At 43.3% G+C, this 18,694-nt stretch overlaps 1 protein-coding gene across 1 annotated transcript in view; it reads left to right on the forward strand.

Annotated features, from left to right (window-relative positions):
• The window catches only part of UBE2G1 (ubiquitin conjugating enzyme E2 G1), a 32,011-nt gene that overhangs the window by 11,768 nt on the left and 1,549 nt on the right, over positions 1-18,694 (forward strand). Inside the window, exons 2-5 of the mRNA XM_066635494.1 lie at positions 8,348-8,450; positions 10,443-10,540; positions 12,465-12,643; positions 14,240-14,364. Coding sequence (XP_066491591.1) covers positions 8,348-8,450; positions 10,443-10,540; positions 12,465-12,643; positions 14,240-14,326 — 467 coding nt within the window. The 3' untranslated portion in view covers positions 14,327-14,364. The remainder of the gene's footprint in view (positions 1-8,347; positions 8,451-10,442; positions 10,541-12,464; positions 12,644-14,239; positions 14,365-18,694) is intronic.

The following is an 18,694-nucleotide window of genomic DNA, read 5'->3' on the forward strand; positions in this document are numbered from 1 at the left end:
AAGTTGTCACTATTGATGTCAAAGTTGCCTGTTTGGGGCAAATAATTTACTTGACTACAAGTGTTTCAAGTTCTTCCCAAGATGGCATGTGTCCCACAAAGTTACAAAGGGTTCTCTTAAGAGCCATTGACTCATGACTTCCTTCTGTGTACCTTCTCAGTGTGTGTGTGTGCTGTCTCCCTGTTGGTTTCTGATCACACTCCCAATCCAGACTGGGGCTTACTAGATTAGCAGGATTTGGTTGTGCATACACTGCCTCCTCTAGGCAGTAGAGGTAAGATGGTCCATGTCTCCTTTCACAGTTGGAGAGCATGGTCGAACTCGGTTACTTCATACCTGTTTTGTAAAATAGGGGGCAGCGATGCAGAAATGTCACGGGTGCAGAGATGGAGAAGTGTATCTAGTGGTGTTAAGTTTAGCTTGTGGGAAAGATAAACAAGCAGGCCTGTGCTGAGCCAAGTGTAAAAAAAAAATGCCTGCAAGCACATGTGTGAGCATGGAGGCTTGGCAGACTTGGGCTGAGTCGTTGGGGCTGCTCTACAATTGCTGCGATTGGTGGTTAGACCATACTGACAAAACAGGAAAGAGTAACTAAATTTAATGAGTGGATGATCTTGTTGACTCAAATGGCTGTTCCTGTATAGTCAAATCCCTCTTGTCTTTGAAATGGGTACTTTAATGTTCATTACTGTTAAATTGGCAAGGGGGAAAGCTGTGAGACTGGACCTTAGTCCAGTCACTCGGATGGTTTGCTTCTTGAAATTGTTGAGCTATCTTTCCAGGAGGGCTGTGTTACCATCTTAACAGCCTTTTGTCCCTCCCACCAAGTCTTTTCAGCTGACCTAATGCCTTCTGTATCTGGAAGCACAATCCGTGTTGGACGTCTGGCAGGTTTTGCTTGCTCCCCAGAGAGCAGAAGGGAAGAAAAACAGCATGAATGGATACTTTTACTTGCTAGTTACAGTATGGTATGTGTATATGTATGTGCAAAATGCACAAGTCACTACACACCACTGTAAGGGTTGTTTTTGAAAGGTAGCTTTCAATGTGTCTATCTGCAGTGGTGGTTTAGGGGAGCCTCCTGATAGCCTATTAGCAAAAGTGTTAGACTGGTCTGTGTACATTGCCAAATGTCTTTGCCACATTGCTTCTTGTATTTTCCCTTCTGATTTAAAAATAACTTACAGAATATTATGCTCCCTTCTGTACCCTGCAAGGGCAAATTGTCACAGAGGTAGCCTATGCTTCTGAGAAATGTTGGCGCACCTGAGAGTATAGTTCCTATAGCAATCAGGTGGTTTCTCATTGCACAGACCACATTAGCCCTGTCCCTCTCTCTGTTGGTTCTTGTTGGCCATGTTTGCTGAAGAACCTTGAATGCATTTGGTGTGGGGACCATAGCCCCTGGAAATATTCATTCAGTCTCTTAAACTAGAACTTGGACAGGGTTCTTGTGCTCTGTTTACTTGTTAAGCTGGTTGTTTAAAATGTGAGTTGTAAATATATTCAAATCACCTGCTTTAAGGATGTTGGCAAAAAAAAAAAAAACCAGCTATAAAATTATAACCTAGTGAATCAATTTCCTTTTTCCTAAATGATGTGCCAACAATATGTACCATGCTCCTGATATAGCGAGCAGGAAAGGGTGTAGAACAAGTGAGACAGCAGCAAGAATAAAACATTAACACCATTTCCTTCAGCTCGCTGCACTAGAGATATCAAAATTGGGTTCTGAAATTGTATACTGGTCTTACACATTATGTGATATAGGTAAGAATGGTTTGTATGGCCACTTATTCTTCATTGAAAATGTAGTCCTTTCTGAAATAGATGCATAATTATCTAATCCAATGGTTCTCAAACATTTAGCACTGGGACCTACTTTTTAGAATGAGTATCTGTCAGGACCCACCAGAAGTGATGTCATGAGTGGAAGTGACGTCATCAAACAGGAAAATTTAACAGTCCTAGGCTGCAATCCTACCCACACTTAGGCTTATTTGCTATCATTGTTAAAAGCATATACATAGTAGCCTTTTAAAAGTACAGATCTGTAACATGTCCCCAAATGCAGTCACATACAATGGTAGCATGAAGTCTAATATATTAAAAATAAAATATTGAAATGAATGGGGACCCACCTAGTGGGTCCCAACCCACAGTTTGAGAAACACTGATCTAATCTCTCACAAAGCTGTAGTCATTCCAGTTTGAATCCATTTAGGTTCATTGCTTTTGCAGGGCTGTATGTTTACTGCCCAACTTAGCTTCTTGTACCACTTAATATCTATTCAAATACAGTACTGAGGACTGGTTCATTTAGCAGCAGCACTGCCAAATTGTCTCCAGGTAAGTATTGCTTGATTACCAGTGATCACTTGGAACACCACCGAAATCTGCAGTGAATGTGTATCATAGTATGTAGGTTTGCAGCAGTTTTCACTGTCACATGTCCAGGAAGGACTTCTGCATATGTCTCTCATAATTCTTCATAGAATGAGAAATGGGATAGAACTGCTGCATATATTAGTGGACCTTTGGGGAAAGAGATGAAAGTTACTTATGTTTTCTGATAAGTGATTGCTTAAAAGAGCACCACCTCATTATGTTTTGCCTAATAAACAATAAGGTTCCCCCTCATTTCAAAATGTATTGCATGCCCACATCTACCTGCTAAAGGCTCAAGGAGGTTAACTTCTCTCCTATCTTGTACCCATTGTGTTGCAGTACTTTTCTAACTGCTGCCTCAGCCTTCTGTGTTTCCACTGACCATGCTCGGTTAGCATCACAGTGTGATGGAAGATTTACCTTTTTTCCTTCTCTTATGTACCTGAGTATGTAGGCAGCCACTAGCTGCTTTTGGATTGCACCTGTTTTGTCTGCACTTTAATGGGTAATCAACTCCTGGAATTCATGATTGGGGTAAAGAATGATAACACTTCAGGATAAGAATGTGTATAGAATGGTGGTCCTTTGGATACTGATGGGAGGCCATCTTGCAGCATTTTGGATAACAGTAAACTGTACTGGCATTCTGAATATAGTTTTAAGAATTCAACTCCTTATAAGCTAGGCTGTTGCTTCACATTGTGTTATTACAAGTGATTGTCATGGATGTGAATGTGAAATATGAAATATATAGCCCAGCAGTTCTCAAACTTTGGGTTCAGGACCCACTAGTGGATTTTTAATGGTTCGCAAAACTGACAAGGCATATTAAGCTGTGTGTGTCAAGGCTTAAACAAGTTGCTGCTTGGTGGGGGGGGCACTGCTGCCCAATCACCATTATAGCCACGCTCCTTGCTATTTAGAAATCAGGTAGACGCCTATAAGACCCCTAAAAAGTTTGAGAACCACTGACACAACCTATTTCAGAATATCTAGCTATGTTGGGAATGTAGAATCAGTTTGCAGTATGCATTTTTTTCAGATTTCTTATCTGTTAGGTTCTGTTCCAGCTGTTGATCTATGAAGGGGAATCCTGTCTGTTCTTTTGCACAATAGTTTGTCTGAGGAAAGATATATACTTTGGTTCAGTGGTACTGTGGGGGAAGTTTGAATCTTTGAAGTTTGCTTTTTCTGGCAAGAAGCTAGTGGATACTGTTAGGTTCTTGTTTTGAAGTTCAGTAAAACTGGAGGCTTTGAAAGGGTCAGTAAGTCCTTTCACTGTAACAGAATAATAGTGTAAAACAGGGGTCTCCAAACTTTTTGGCAAGAGGGCTGCATCAAATAGCTGGCGTGGTGTGGAGGGCCGGGAAAAAATTTAAATATAAAATTTAAATAAATAGATTAGATATGGAACTTAGATGAGTGAATAAATGAAAGAATGGGCTCATTCATTCAATCTCTGTGGCCCTCAGAACACCCTCCAGACACAACCAGAGCACAATTCTGGTCATGTTCAGTTGAGTGGGCCAGAGGCTTCCAGAGATAAGAGGTTGGCACGGGCCGGATAGAGGCTTGCTGTGTGCCGCATCTGGCCCCTGGGCCGTGGTTTGGAGACCCCTGGTGTAAAGTGTATTAAAATGAGACAAATTGGTACACTGTTTGCTTGTAATTAGCTGTCCTTTTATTAGGAAGGAGGAAAAGGTTGCAAAATGAGTACTGTACTGGCTTGGATAGTAATCTAGGTTCATATCCGTGCTTGATGGTAGGCGTATTAGGGAATAGAGCTTGAGAAAGCAAAATGTCCAAGATCACCTACCTGTAAAACTGAACTAATAACCAACTTCATGGCAATCTTGTGGTCAAGATGAATCTTGTAAGTCATTTGTGTGCCACATCTCGTCTTAAAGTGAATAATGCAGGAATACTGGTTTCAGCTTAGCCTGCAGCTTGAAGGAATGAGAGAATGTAGCCTTCCATCATTGATTTACAGGCAGCTAGTTGAAAGTATTAGCTCTGTCGACTGTATCTTACTGTATTAATATAGTGCCAAAAAAATTAGTCACAAAAAATTAATTGCAAAGCACAAGAGAAACTCTACCCAATGAGTTTAAAATCCAATTTGGACAACAGAGCATGATCAGCAAGAATAAAAATTCATGATGGCAAGTTTTTGGATTGATTCTTTAAACTTGTAATGTGTAATGTTTCTTGGGGCTTTACTAACACTGCAATTCTTCACATAAAAGTTTTCAACTTTAGTTGAAAAGCGATATATAAATACTGTTGATAATAATAATAATAAAAGTAATCCCCAATGTATCCAATTGACTTGTGGGTGAATATAGAAACATAGGATGGTGGCAAAAACAACCTATGTCACCCAAAGAACTTGCTTGTTTCTGTAGTGTTCAAGCAGATGGGTTTCTGGGAAACCCTGTGACTGCCAAAGCAGGTTGAAGAGTTGAGATGCTATACATAGCTGCTCCTTTAGCCATAGGGTTCTTCCTGCTTAGTCATTTTTGTTGACGGTGCTGCTTTTGACTCACTTGGACTTGTATGGAGGCTTTTCTTTCTAAAGCAGAGTCCACAAGCAGGGGAATGCTGTTCACTTGGTATGCCTTTGAACTTCAGCCATAGCCCATGCTCTGCTTTACAAAAGAATCTGTTTTGGCTGGTAGCGTAGTCTTTGTGGAAGTAGCTATGTATGCTGATGACCCATGTCATAAATTGGTTGCAGGATCTATGTTTGCAGTCAAAACTGTTTACTTGGTGTTCAGTTCTTGGCAGTGCCATCTTGGTATAGCAAATGGGAATGCTATTAGCAGAATGAGTCAGTTTTCCATTTTGGACCATAACCTTCTCACACACACAGGCAAGGTCTTGAGATGTATGTTGCGTTGGCAGTTCTCTGCTTGACTGCAGCAGGCACCCTGCTTGGGGCAAGACTTGTACTTGTCCTAAAGGGGAGGCACTACATTCAGATGGGTTAACTTCCAAAGTTCACAATTAGGTTGTAGCGAACTCAAAGGGGGCAAAACAATGAGTTCCTAAAGACAGAGTTCTGCAGAATGTGATTAATTTGTGGAGGGAGCAACTTGAGTATCGGCAGAGTATACAAACATGAGCATGAGTGGCAAAATGTTTTGTTCAGTCTAAAATATGCCTTCTGTTTGCTGCCTCTGCTGGCAAGGCAAACTCCTCTACTGTGTCTTGGACTATGTCCATAGCATCAGTTACATAGCTGCTAAATTTTGCAAACCTGGAACATGGGGATGGCATCCAATTGGGTCAGTGCCTTATTTTGCTTTTGTCCTTTAACACAACTGTCAAATCCTCCTCATCCTGCAGAAGCCTTGACTCAGACGTCCCACACAATGTACTGATGAACTTTATTTGTGGGGAAACAATAAGCTGTTCCTATTGCATGTGGATATGTGTTGGCTTCTGGGTGGGTAGTAACCTAAACAAGTCTGTGGAAGTAGGATGAGTATAATGTAGGTTTTAGCCTATGAATCTTGCATGGGAGTATACAGTTCAATAAAAAACCTTGGTAGAATGCTATGACACAATTCTGCCTTGTGTCTGCAGCCTGTCGTCATTCTTCACATACCCAGTGACATCTGCAAGTTTGCAAAGTCTCCTTTACTAAACTTGAACATGACAGCTTGGTCTGTAGGAATTTCTGGTTTATGCTGAAATCCTAGCACGATGGTATAGTGCCATGACTAAGACTCTGCCATGCACTTGCATTAGGCAAACTGCATCTCTTCCACCCCCATCTGAAATATGGGGATAATACTCATTTTATAGAGTTGTAAGGATTACAAGATGATGGGTGTGAAATGATTTGAGCACTTAAAACTACTATACAAATGCCAAGTACGGTTGTGATGCAAGACATTGCATTCTGTCTCCTCTTTGAATACCCATGCTATGGATTTTTGGCTTGGGGACTATAATTGTGTGTGAGGTCCATTTAATTTTGTGTTCTGCACTAATTAGCATGTTCATACTGTACAGTTGTGTTGGCAGCTTGTTTTACTGCACTCCCCAGATTTCTTGATCCTGTTTCATGTGCACCCTGCTTTCAAGTACTTGGGTGTAATTCCTTGGAATTATATGAAGATCAAGAAGTTTAACACTGTGGTTTGAATAGTTCATACATAGCTGTGCTTCCACACTGTAGGGATCTTTGAAAAAAGAAATATTTGCAAATGCCTTTTGAGAAATAACTGACTTCAGTCATTCACTTGTTGAAGTTTCTGGTTGTGAACACTTTTTTGCTAGCTTCTTAAATTACTTCATGAAACAAGTCTCTCTGCACTCCAGATCTGAACCAAGTGCATGGCCAATTAAGAATGCTCTTGCTAAATAAAAGTTGGTTTCCCATAAGTCACTAAGAGCAAGGAGAATGAAACGGAAATGGATTGGTGTGGTGATGATTTAACTTCAGGTTGATGTAACTAGTCAGAAAGACATAACTGATTGCTTTCTGTATGGGCACCTACTTAGTTTTAGGATTGTGCAGTAACTGATCTCAATTTAGAATTTCACCTCTTGGGTCAGGAGCAGTCTGGGGAACAGATAGCAAGGCCAGAATTAGGGATGTAATGTTTCCTAGCTGCTTCATGTTGGCTTTCTCCATAACACAGTAGGAACTGATTTTTGTGCAGTGCTCATGCGAGATCTCAAGCTTCACATCAGCAGTCCTTGTGGAACTGTTTTATATTTCAAAGTAATGTGTAGGATGCATCTGCTTTTGATGGTTGGGTGATTAGTAGTTTGGACCAACAGAGTTTAACAAACACCTTGCTCTTTCTCTAATTTTAGTAAGGTACTGTGATTTTGCTGAAAAAGTAAAGAGATGTCAGCAGATTTTTTGCTGCCATTTTGCTTGTTTCATGTTTCATTAGGATTAATAGTGCAATATAGCATAATGGTTCTGTTAAAATCATAGTCATGGGGGGAGAAGTCCAACAACAGGTCAGTATAGTGCAGTGATTTTCAACCTTTTTCATCTCATGGCACACTGACAAGGCACTAAAATTGTCAAGGCACACCATCAGTTTTTGGACAATTGACAAGGCATACCTTTCTGTTGGTGGGGGGCTCATATCCCCAATGGTCCTATTAATAAATGACCACCAAACTCCCGTGGCACACCTGGGGACCATTTGTGGCACACCAGTGTGCCAAGGCACAGTGGTTGAAAATGGGTGGTATAGTGGCTTGTTGAAAACAAGGCAGAAGTGATTGAATAGGAACGACTTCACTTTCAGGGAGCTTTCTCACCTGGGCATTTGGTAGATCCTAGAATATGAACTTTGTTAACCAAATGAGCAAACTTTGAAAACGTGTCATGGTACAGTAGAGTACCAAATTCAAGTGCACTTGAACAAGCTCTAGAAGCTGATGGGCTACTTATTATGAGTGAAGCATAAGGCATAACAAGCACAAAGTGTAAACTTTGCCTCTTAATGGGCAGGAGATCTGGTCTAGAGGGTAGAGCCTCCATTAGCCTGAACATAACATCAGAAGGTCGCCAGTTCGAGGACACCGGCAGCTCCCTGAACGGCTGAGAATGGCGAGACCTTGAAGCAGCTGACAAGCCGAGCTGAGTGATTCCACCTGCTCGGTGTGAGCAAGAAGCGTCTTGGCTGCCCTCCATGTGAGAGATGGAGCTGCTTGTCGGCCTGTGTGGGAGAACTGAAGGCCAGAAGTGAGACCAAACCAGGAAGATCCACTCTGAAATGTTGTTGGTTCTTGAAAGAGAGAACCTCTATGATTGTAAAAATCCCCTTGAGGGATTTAGAAATGCCTGCCTATGTAAACCGCCTTGAATAAAGTCAGAGAAGTAATCTGATGACCAGAAAGACGGTATATAAATACCTAGTTGTTATTATTTTTTATTTTCTTCTATAACCGCATGTCTTTTTTTTTTCCTGTGTGTTTACAACAGAGCTCAACAAAAACCCAGTGGAAGGCTTTTCAGCAGGGTTAATAGATGACAATGATCTTTACCGATGGGAAGTCCTTATTATTGGTCCTCCAGATACACTGTAGTAAGTATCATTAGCAGCCTAAGAATCTTGCTGCTTGAGTATTTCATCTAACTAGTTTTCTGTGCTCTTCTGAAAATAACCTGATTGATCTTACTGAAATCATGGCTTAGTGCCTCATTTCAGGAACCAAATACTAAACTACTGTTGGTTGTGGCAATCGTTGGATACTGTTTGCTCCTGTCTAATGGGGATGGCCTAGTAGTCAGAATATATTGTATAGTTGCAAGCAAAGCTAGTTGCCTCTTCTGTTTCCTTGCAAACTACAATTAAGAGACTTGCTTGCAGCCAGTTATTCAGCCAGTGCAAAAGTTATAGCAAGGCCCAGATTCAGCCTTCCCCTGTAGGGTTGGGAGGGCAAAGGATAAATGTTTCAAGAAAGGCAAGCTTTCTTTTTTGCTAACGAAGATTGAGACCTACATAAGAAATTCTAGTCTCCTCTCTCCTGTTGGTCTAAGATGGATCGAGTTGCAAGTGAAAACTGGAGACTTGCCCTGGTACATAAATCTTGGGGAGGTGTTCTCCATACCTGAAAACCATCTTATGTTTCCTACATTCAATTCTCATGGAAGGCATGCCCATTCTACTTCGTAGTGTCCATGTTATATGACAAGCCTTGTTGCCATAAATGGAAAAGCTCTTGCATAGGTGTATTCCAACAAACACTGTTTAAAGTGCTGGGTGTGATGACATCATTAGGACCAGGGCATGGTGTGAAAGCACATGATATAAGGTGCCTTGCTGAAATTGGGCAGGTCTGATCAGTGCCTAGCTTGGAGGACTAATTAGGAACCCTGTGCTTGCTGCCTTAAATTCACAGAAGCAAGACAGGATGTAAATGATATATTAAAAGCACAGATGCCTTTTTCCATTAAAAGTGGATTGGCTTCTGGGCAGTGAAGTGAAATGCCATGCTAGGAAATTGAACCTTAACAACCATGTCATACTCTAGTCTAGCTTATTTAGTCTAGTCTTTGTAAACTCCTTGACTACACCAAAGGAGCCTTGTAGCTTTAAATGCACTGATGGTATGTGGCTCCTATACCCCCCCCCCCCAAAAAAAAGCATCCTGGAAGCATGTGCTTATGACCCTATAGAAAATTAAAAGAGAAAAAAACAGATGAATCTGCTTTGACACATTGGGACACATAGAGAAACTTGGAAAAATAGCAGGTGCTGGAAAGAATGGACACCTAGAAAAGGTGATACTGTTCTCTAGAGAGTGCAGAAACACCCTAGACATGAATTCAAGGACAGAAATAAGATTGCTTGCTTGTACTTGACCACAAAGGAGATATTGATGAAAGTACATGTTATGCATGGCCCTGTTCTTGTTTGAAGAGAAGCACTAGCATTTGTCCTAGTGTTAATGCACTCAACACCTATCTTGGGCATACAGCCAACAAGCTGGTCACACCATACTTAATAGAGAGTGCAGGTGGCTCCCCAACATTTGCTTGGCAACAAGTATTTTGTCAGACACGCACTCAAATCTGATGCTTTTCTTTATTCCATATGTGGGGTTATTTCTCGTGTGCTTCTTTGCCATCCAAAGTAGAGCAACTTTCAGATTTAACATTAGAAATGAATCTTGGATGTCACCTAGCCTGCCCCCCCCCCGGGTTCAGTGCAAAGTAAATTCATCATGACAGGAAGCTGCAGTTCTTTGCCTTTAACTGAGAAAGTCACCAAAGTGATGGGAAGTAGTTAAAAGCAATTAACAAACAGTCATCTTGAGGCATATTCTGGACTGTAAAAATTACCACAAAAACACCAGAATAAGCACTTGCTGTCACACATGTTACTCAACCATTTAATCAGCTACTCCTCTCTTGGACACTGAGGTCCTGACTAGCAGTGCTTGGCTACATTGTGCTAAGAAGTGATGACTCAGCTTCACTTTAGATAATTGGATAATTGATCTTCTACTATGCTGAATTTTAAACCATTGATACTTCAAAGGCCAGTTTCTGAGAATTCTCTTAATTCTTCCAGTGAAGGTGGCGTCTTCAAGGCTCACCTTACTTTCCCAAAGGACTATCCACTCAGGCCGCCAAAAATGAAGTTTATCACAGAAATATGGCATCCAAATGGTAAGATATGGTTGTACTGAATCTGGAATGAGAGTTGATGGTCCCAAACTGGATAGTGGGAATGCAGATATCTTGGACCCAAACTATTTTTAACAGTGTTTAGCGCAGTGGTCTCAAAACTATGGCCTGGGGGCCACGTGTGGCCTGCCACAAGATTTTATCTGGCCTATAGCAACTTGTTTTTGGCAAATCATTTGCTATTGTTTGACATTTTTACTTATCATACAGGTGGCCTGTGTTATCCAGATTCAGAAATCATGGAGTTCTTCATCCTTGGGTTCTGAACCTGTCCATAAGGGTCCCTCTGCATCCTCTGAAAGGGACCAGAGCAGTGCTGCAGTTGTTTCCAGAGGCTTTCTGAAGCCCAGAGAGGCTGTGTGTGTCTGCCTGAGGCCTCTTTGGGCATCCGAAAGCCTCTGGAGGCGACCGGAGCACTCTTCTGGTCACCCTTGGAGGCTCAAAGGTCCCTCAAAAATCTGCAGATTGAACCATTTCTGTTTTGGTCTGAATTGTATCATGCTGATTACAAAAAAGATCCAAGTAGAACTTATTCATTCATTTACAAAACTCTTTCCCAGTCTGCAAAATTGTGTAAAATATATGATGTGGCCCTTGTACTGGAAAGTTTGGAGACCCCTGTTTTAGTTTATACAAGTGGACACATATCTGTGCCTTATTAACCATGTAAACTGGTGATTCTCTTTTGGTAAGGATAGTTAAAACTATTTGCAGTACAGTCCAGCATGGCTAAGTAAGCAATGTATTGGTTTAGAAAATAGGAAATGGGGATCTTGGGTGATTACTTAACTGACAGTAGAAAGGAAATATAGGTTGGCCCTTGTTATCCATGGATTCAGTAAGTTCCACACTTGTGGGAAAGGCCCACCTGGAACCTTTGACTGTGACTGGAGCTGCACTCTGGTCACATCTGGAGGGTTTCTGAGGCCTGTTTTAGGCAAAAAAAAATTTATTGTGAAATTTGGAAGTGACTTTAAATGCCTTTTATGGTTATATTTATATGCCCACAGCAGCTTCCCTAGCGCTCAGAATGCCTTTTAAATGCATATGAACATCACTTCCAATATCCATAAGATGTTGGGGACTTTTTTTGCCCAAAATGGGCATTCTGAGGGCCAGAGAGGCCATAGGTGGATGTGTGCAGCCTCTGCAGGCCTCAGAAGAACCTCTGGATGTGACCGGAGTATCGTTCTGGTCATCTTCAGAGATTTTAAAGGGTCCAAAATCTGTGGATTCAATTATCTGTGGATTTTGGCATCTGCAGGGATCCAGTGGATACAGAGGGTCGCCATATACTTGCATTTTATCTTACTGGATGGTTACAATACTGAAGGATTATATAACTATCCTACTAACTATGCTGTAGAAACTTATGTTGCCTTTTCTGATTTTGGGTATCAAGATAATCTACTGGTACTTCACTGTATTGTAAATCTAAGAAGAGTTTGTGCTGTAATGGATCAGACCAAAGGTCAATCTAGTCCAGTATCCTGGCGTCTGCCAACCAGTTGCCTCAATGAGAAGTCCATAAGAAGGGCATGGAAACAGCTCTTTCCTGCCCCCCCACCATGTTACTCCCCAGCCCCTGGTGTTCAGTACTTTCCTACAAACATGCAAGTTTCACACAGTTATTTCAGTCAATAGACATGATGAGCTATTGATAGTTTTAAAGAGGTTTTTGTAAACTAATAGGCATTGCATCGCCTTGTGGCATTGAATTTCATAAACTGTGTTCTGTGATGAGCACATACCTGTCCTGAATCTATCGGTAATTGATCTCAATATGACTCCTCATAGAGGTGGGGTGGATTTTGAGGTTCATAACTGCTCATGAGACTCTGTGTGTTTCTGTATGTAAGAGAAGTTCTTATAAAGCCTCTGAAATGTTTTTTTCTCCTTTTGGCAGTTGACAAAAACGGAGATGTCTGTATTTCCATCCTTCATGAGCCAGGAGAAGACAAGTATGGCTATGAGAAACCTGAAGAGCGCTGGCTTCCCATCCATACTGTGGAAACCATTATGATTAGTGTAATTTCTATGCTGGCGGATCCCAATGGTGACTCTCCTGCTAATGTGGATGCAGCGGTATGACTCCTGTGGCTAATAAAAATCTTCGCAGCATTGCTGTTGGAATGCTGAACACTGAATTAAGAATAGGGTCAATTCCTTGGCAAGCAGGCTCTCTCTGTCACAGATGTTGTAGTAATAAGTGAGATGGGAGTTGACCAAAAGTAGCATAGTAATGCTATTGCTCTAGAACAGGGGTGCCCAAACCCCGGCCTGGGGGCCACTTGTGGCCCTCAGGGGCTCCCAATCCAGCCCTCGGGGAGCCCCCAGTCTCCAATGAGCCTCTGGCCCTCCGGAGACTTGCTGGGGCCCATGCTGGCCCAATGCAACTGCTCTCAGCATGAGGACGGCTGTTCAACCTCTCACCTGAGCTGTGGGATGAGGGCTCCCTCCACTACTTGCTGTTTCACATCTGTGATGCAGCAGTGGCAGCGAAGGAAAGGTTAGCCTTGCTTTGTGCAAGGCCTTTTATAGGCCTTGAGCTACTGCAAGACCTTCATTCAGTCATATAAGTTCAATCTATAATATATTCATTTATGTAAATTTATTCAAATTTGAAATGTAAATTAATTCATTTTTTCCCCGGCCCCCGATAGTGTCAGAGAGATGATGTGGCCCTCCTGCCAAAATGTTTGGACACCCCTGCTCTAGAACAGTGTTTTTCAACTGGTGGTATGTGAGGTAGTGTCTGGTGGTACATGTGGCACCCCCTGGACACCTCCTGCCTAGCAGCAGGACTGTGATGCAAAGCAACAAACATCAGGAGGAGGCTTGGTGGACAGAGCTCCAGCACGTGGTTTTTGCACACTTGAAAAAGCTCTCCTGCCCACTCTGAGCCTCTTACTGATGTGTTGCATCTGGCTTCCCAATCTGGAAGTAACTGGCGATGATGCCATCACCAAGAACTTCTACTGGTACTACTATAGGTGGACCATGACATGTGGTAAGCAGGAGAATGAAAGTTGAGAAATGCTGTTGTAGAAAAATAGGAATAATTCCGGACAGATTTTTTGCTGTTACTGTCTGGAAAAGACCAGAACCTTTCACTCATCTGTGGTAAACATTCATGAAGGAGAGATCTTCTGTTTATCTGGTGGAGAACTCTGTGACTGTAGTTGAAAGAACCATGAGCAGAAGGCAAAAATATCTTAGAACTGTTTCACAAGCTCCTGCACAAGACTTCTTGCAGTGCAGCACCACAATATATTGGGAATTGTATTCCAGTACGAAAATTATGAATAAGGAAAATGCAGGCTGTCGCTTCTAATTCAGAGAACAAGTGAGCTGTAACTTCTCTGGACTGGGAGGAAGGTTACCTCTTCTGCTACATCAGACAACCATATTGTGAGCAGAATTTCTACTAGCTGTTAGGTTCTTCTGGATACCTCCCAGTATCCTGAGAAACGTAAGGTTCTCCTTTTTTAAGAACAAGTTTATAATAGCTGCCAATTCAAGCTTGACTTTCTCATAATAGGAAGTATTTCCTGTTTCAAATGAAAAATGTCAGCTGTTCTTAGTGGTGAAAATGGGCAAGTTATTTTATAGCAGTTTAAAAAAAATAGAGGAAAGGTGTGTGTGTTACAGTTATTCTCAAAATTGAATTTTGATTTGCAGAAAGAATGGAGGGAAGATAGAAATGGAGAATTCAAAAGGAAAGTTGCCCGCTGTGTAAGAAAAAGCCAAGAGACTGCTTTTGAGTGACACTTAATTCAGCAGCTAGTAGCTTCACTTTTTTCAGGGTAAGTCAATTGATTCATTTTGATTTGCAAGATGAGTTAGCAGATATTAGTATTTGATCTTTAACACTGAATGCACTGAGAAGGATTTTGCAATACATGCAATACACCACGTTCTAGGCCACCTGCATTTGTTGAAGGCTTACTTGCTCTTAAGCAGAATTTGGTAGGGTTTGGGTTGAGTTATATATAACCTGAACATTCTGTGACTTAAATCTTCATCAAAAGGAGCTGTAAACCAAGAGCTCTGTGTATGAGAGTAGGGAGCTTACACCTTCTGTACTGCTGTTTTGATCCTCCACAGCACTTGACAATGGCTATACTACCAATGTCAGGAAAACTAAAGAGGCATTGTAGTATAGTGGTTTTAGTAGAGTAGTGTAATATAGTGGTCTGGCTTGGACCAGAGACCACCAAAATCCTACTGAAGCTGCAGAGTTTACTAGGTGACCAAACTGAGCAGAAGTTGCTGAGCTTAAGACTTCGTGCCAAAATTGAGTAAACCTGAGTGTGCCTGGCACTTGTGGATGCTGCTTGTGGTAACCTTGCTACTGACTTATTTCAAAGACTCCTTGCTGCTAAAACCTTGCCACTAAAAGTATGGAGGCTTGTTAACATCAAGACCTAGCTAATTTTTTGGTAAGTTCTGAAAGTATCAGTGTAGATGCAGCCTGCCCCAGGTTGGTGCAGTGGCATCACTAGGATTCGTGTCACCCAGTGCGGGAGGCCTGCGAGTCACCCCATGCAGTGGGCGGGGCAACACCGCAGGTGGGGGTGTGGTGATGTACCATCACCCTGCCCCACTGGTTTTTTTGGCTATACCTTTTGATAGAACCAGATATACCTTTTGATTTCAATGTGGTTTGTTTCATTGCATTCTGCATGAAATTACGCATTGATTGATAGAACATGATGGTCTTATTGCTCCAAACTCTGATTTTAGTGGTTTTGAAAACTTGTAGAGTCACACACACACCCGTGTCTCAACTTACTAATACCTTATTGCAGCAGTTCTCAAACTTTTAGCACTGGGACCCACTTTTTAGAATGACAATCTGTCCAGGACCCATTAGAAGTGATGTCTTGGCCAGAAGTGACATCATCAAGCAAATTAAAATAATTATAAATAAATTAAAATAAAAGAATTATATAAGGGGAGCCAGTCTTGTTCCACCAAGTGAATCTACTCTGAAGTAAGTCCCACAGTGGTCAATGGGGCTTACTCTCAGGAAAGTGTGGGTAGAATTGCAGCCTGTGAGCTCAATCCTATGCATGTCTACTCTGAAGTAAGTTCCATAGTGGTCAATGGAGCTTACTCTGTCACCTGCCTGCAGTCACCCCTCCCAAAAAGAATCAGTGAGATTTCTAGCCCTCCCCAGTGCCCAGTTTAAAGTTCTTCTATTTCAGGCATATTGAGATAAGGACCCACCTGGCTTTGCAAGTGCAAAATAGAAAACTTTCCCCTTACCACTTGAAGCCTCTTTCCTTTGTCCTTCTTAGTGTGTGTGGGTGGGGGGGGGTGCCTTGTGGAGCATTTGTTGTGCTCCAGTTCCATCGGATCGGGACCCTTCTGGTGTCCTCACATTCCCCTTTGCCTGGCCTGACCAAAAGGCAAGGCACATCTGTCTACTCACAAGTACTATTATTAACAGTATTTATATACCGCTTTTCAACTGAAAGTTCACAAAGCGGTTTACGGAGAAAAATGCATATGAATACAGCAGACAGCCACTAGAACAGACAGTGCTGGGGTGAGGTGGGCCAGTTACTCTCCCCCTGCTAAAAAAAGGAGCACCCACTTGAAAAAGTGCCTCTTACCCAATTAGCAGGGGTACCATAAGTAAACACGACCGTGTGGCTGTTTGCTTTCCATAGAGCTCAATAGACTGCAGAAGAGAGGGAGGAACTTCCTTCTCAGGTGTTTTGGGGGCTGCATTCATTGGATCAGGAACATTCTGATGTCTTTTGAGTTCTCTTTGCCTGCCCTTTCTGATGGACTAAGGCAAGTTCGCCTACTCATGAGTAAATGCGGCCACATGGCTCTGTTTCTGGCTCAATAGACACAGCTGGGAGGGAGGCAGGGAGCTCCTTCTCCCTTCTGTGTTTTTGGGGCTGCACTCATTGGATTGGGACCATTCTGGTGTTGTTGGATTCCTCTCAGCCTGCCCTTTCCAATGGACTATGGCAGGGGTTGGCAACCTTAAACACTCAAAGAGCCATTTGGACCTTTTTTTCCAGAGGGGGAAAAAACCTTGGGAGCCACAAAACCCTTTTGACATCTAAAATGAAGATAATACTGCATATATAGTTTTTTACCTTTATGCTCTTATAGGTCCCATTTTTATAATGTGGCCCCCCTCTTGTAGCTTTTAGTTAGCTTTGTCATACATTATTGTCCTGTGTTTTCAGATGCCTGGTTCCAAGGCCATTCTCTGCCTGGAGAATTAGGCCCACTTTAAGCAAATTAGCTCCCCTTCTTTCCCCCAACAGATGACCTTGGTTCTGTCCTGCAGTCCTGCTAGACCCCACCTTCAGGGTAGCTCGCCTGTTCAACTTGCAGAGGTCCTCTCTTCTGCCAGCAGCCTCCCACCACTACAGCAGACCCTGGGTCGTCAGCAGGTCTTGGGCACAGCAGCCACACTTCAAACTCCAGTGTCTCCAGCAGTTAGTCACAAAGTCAGTCAGAGTATCCAGGGCAGAGTCCAAAGTCAATAAGCCAAGTCACAGTCCAAGGTCAGATTCCAAAGTAAGTCAGTCAAATCAGTCAGAGTATCCAAGTCAAAGTCAATAAGCCCAGTCAGTCTCCTCTCCAATCTGCACTCCTTTTCCAACCCACACCCCCTTCCTGCCTCAGGTGCTCCTTATATCCCTGAGGGCCCTATTGCCTTCAAGTGGCTGCAGCTGTGCAGCACACTCTGCTAGATGCCCAGGCCTTACCCTTAAAGGGGCCACTGCTGACACCACATCTACCTCTTCACCAGATCTTCCAGGATTCCAATACATATGTCGGTTATGACATCTGCTTATCTTACATGGATACTAAAGAACTCCCCCCACCTTCCAGAGGCACCCTGCTGGAAGGAAAAAAGGACACAGACTCCAGAGGTGGGGAGGAGAAGAAGCCAGAGCTGGGGGGGGAAGGTAGGGGGGCAGCCGCAGGCCAGCTTCTGCCCTGCCTGCCTGCCTTCCCTCACTCAGGCTGCAACCCTCTCCACACTATCCTGGGAGTAAGCCCCATTGTCTACAATGGGACTTCTGAGCAGACAAGTTGGTTGGAGCTCTCAGGTTGCAGTCCTCTCCACACTTTCCTGGGAGGAAGCTTCACTGACTACTTGTGAGTAGACCTGGATAGGAGGGGTCTGAGGCTGCAGCCCTCCACACCTTCCTGGGAGGAAGCCCCACTGACTACAGCGGGGCTTACTTGTGAGTAGACCTGCACAGGAGGGGGCTGAGGCTACAGTCCTCCACACCTTCCTGGGAGTAGCCCAGGGACTACAGTGGGGCTTGCTTGAGAACAGACCTGCCAGGTGTGGGCTCCCACTCACCCGTCCTTGTGCTTGGCCTTGAGCAGGCTCCAAGGCAGCCATCCCAGGCACCCTTTCCTGGGAGTAAGCTTCATCCGATGTAATGGGGTTTACAACTGAGTAGACATGCATAGGAGCAGGCTGCAGTCCTAGGCACCCTTTCCTGGGAGTAAGCTTCATCTGCTGTAATGGGGCTTACTACTGAGTAGACACACAGGATGTCTCCTCTGCTGTGGAGGAAAAGCCTCTCCTTGCACTGAGTGGGGACCTGCTCAGGGAAAGGTGGGCTTGCAATGGCTGAGGAGGAGGGTGTCCTGCTGGAGAGTTGGGTAAGGGAAAAACAGGGAGCTTAAGCCTGCAGAGCGGGCAAAATTGAAAAGGGAAACCAATGCGGGGCAGGTGGGGGTGAAGGGAGAGGAGGGCAGTGAGCTCAGGGGGTGGAGGGAAGCAGCCTGTCCTCCCAACACAGGTGCCTCCTGTCACCCCCTTTGCCACTTTCACCCGGAGGAGCTGCAGCAGACAGCTGAAAGAGCCGCATGCGGCTCCAGAGTCACGGGTTGCCGACCCCTGGACTACAACCCGTGCAAGTACACCTGCTCATGAGTATATGCACGATACAGCTCACTTCCCCTTTCCATAGGGATCCATGCATTTTTTCCTTCCAGTTTTTTGGCCATAACTTTTGAAGGAAAGAAGCGATTTCGGTTCTGTTTTTTACATTGCATTCCGCTGGACATTCCACATCCAACGGTGTATGGCATGATGCGGTAGCTCCTAATGCCACGATGTTACTGCATCCTCCCCCAGGG

The sequence above is a fragment of the Tiliqua scincoides genome, chromosome 8 (genome assembly GCF_035046505.1).
Source record: "Tiliqua scincoides isolate rTilSci1 chromosome 8, rTilSci1.hap2, whole genome shotgun sequence".
In the NCBI taxonomy this organism is placed as follows: domain Eukaryota; kingdom Metazoa; phylum Chordata; class Lepidosauria; order Squamata; family Scincidae; genus Tiliqua; species Tiliqua scincoides.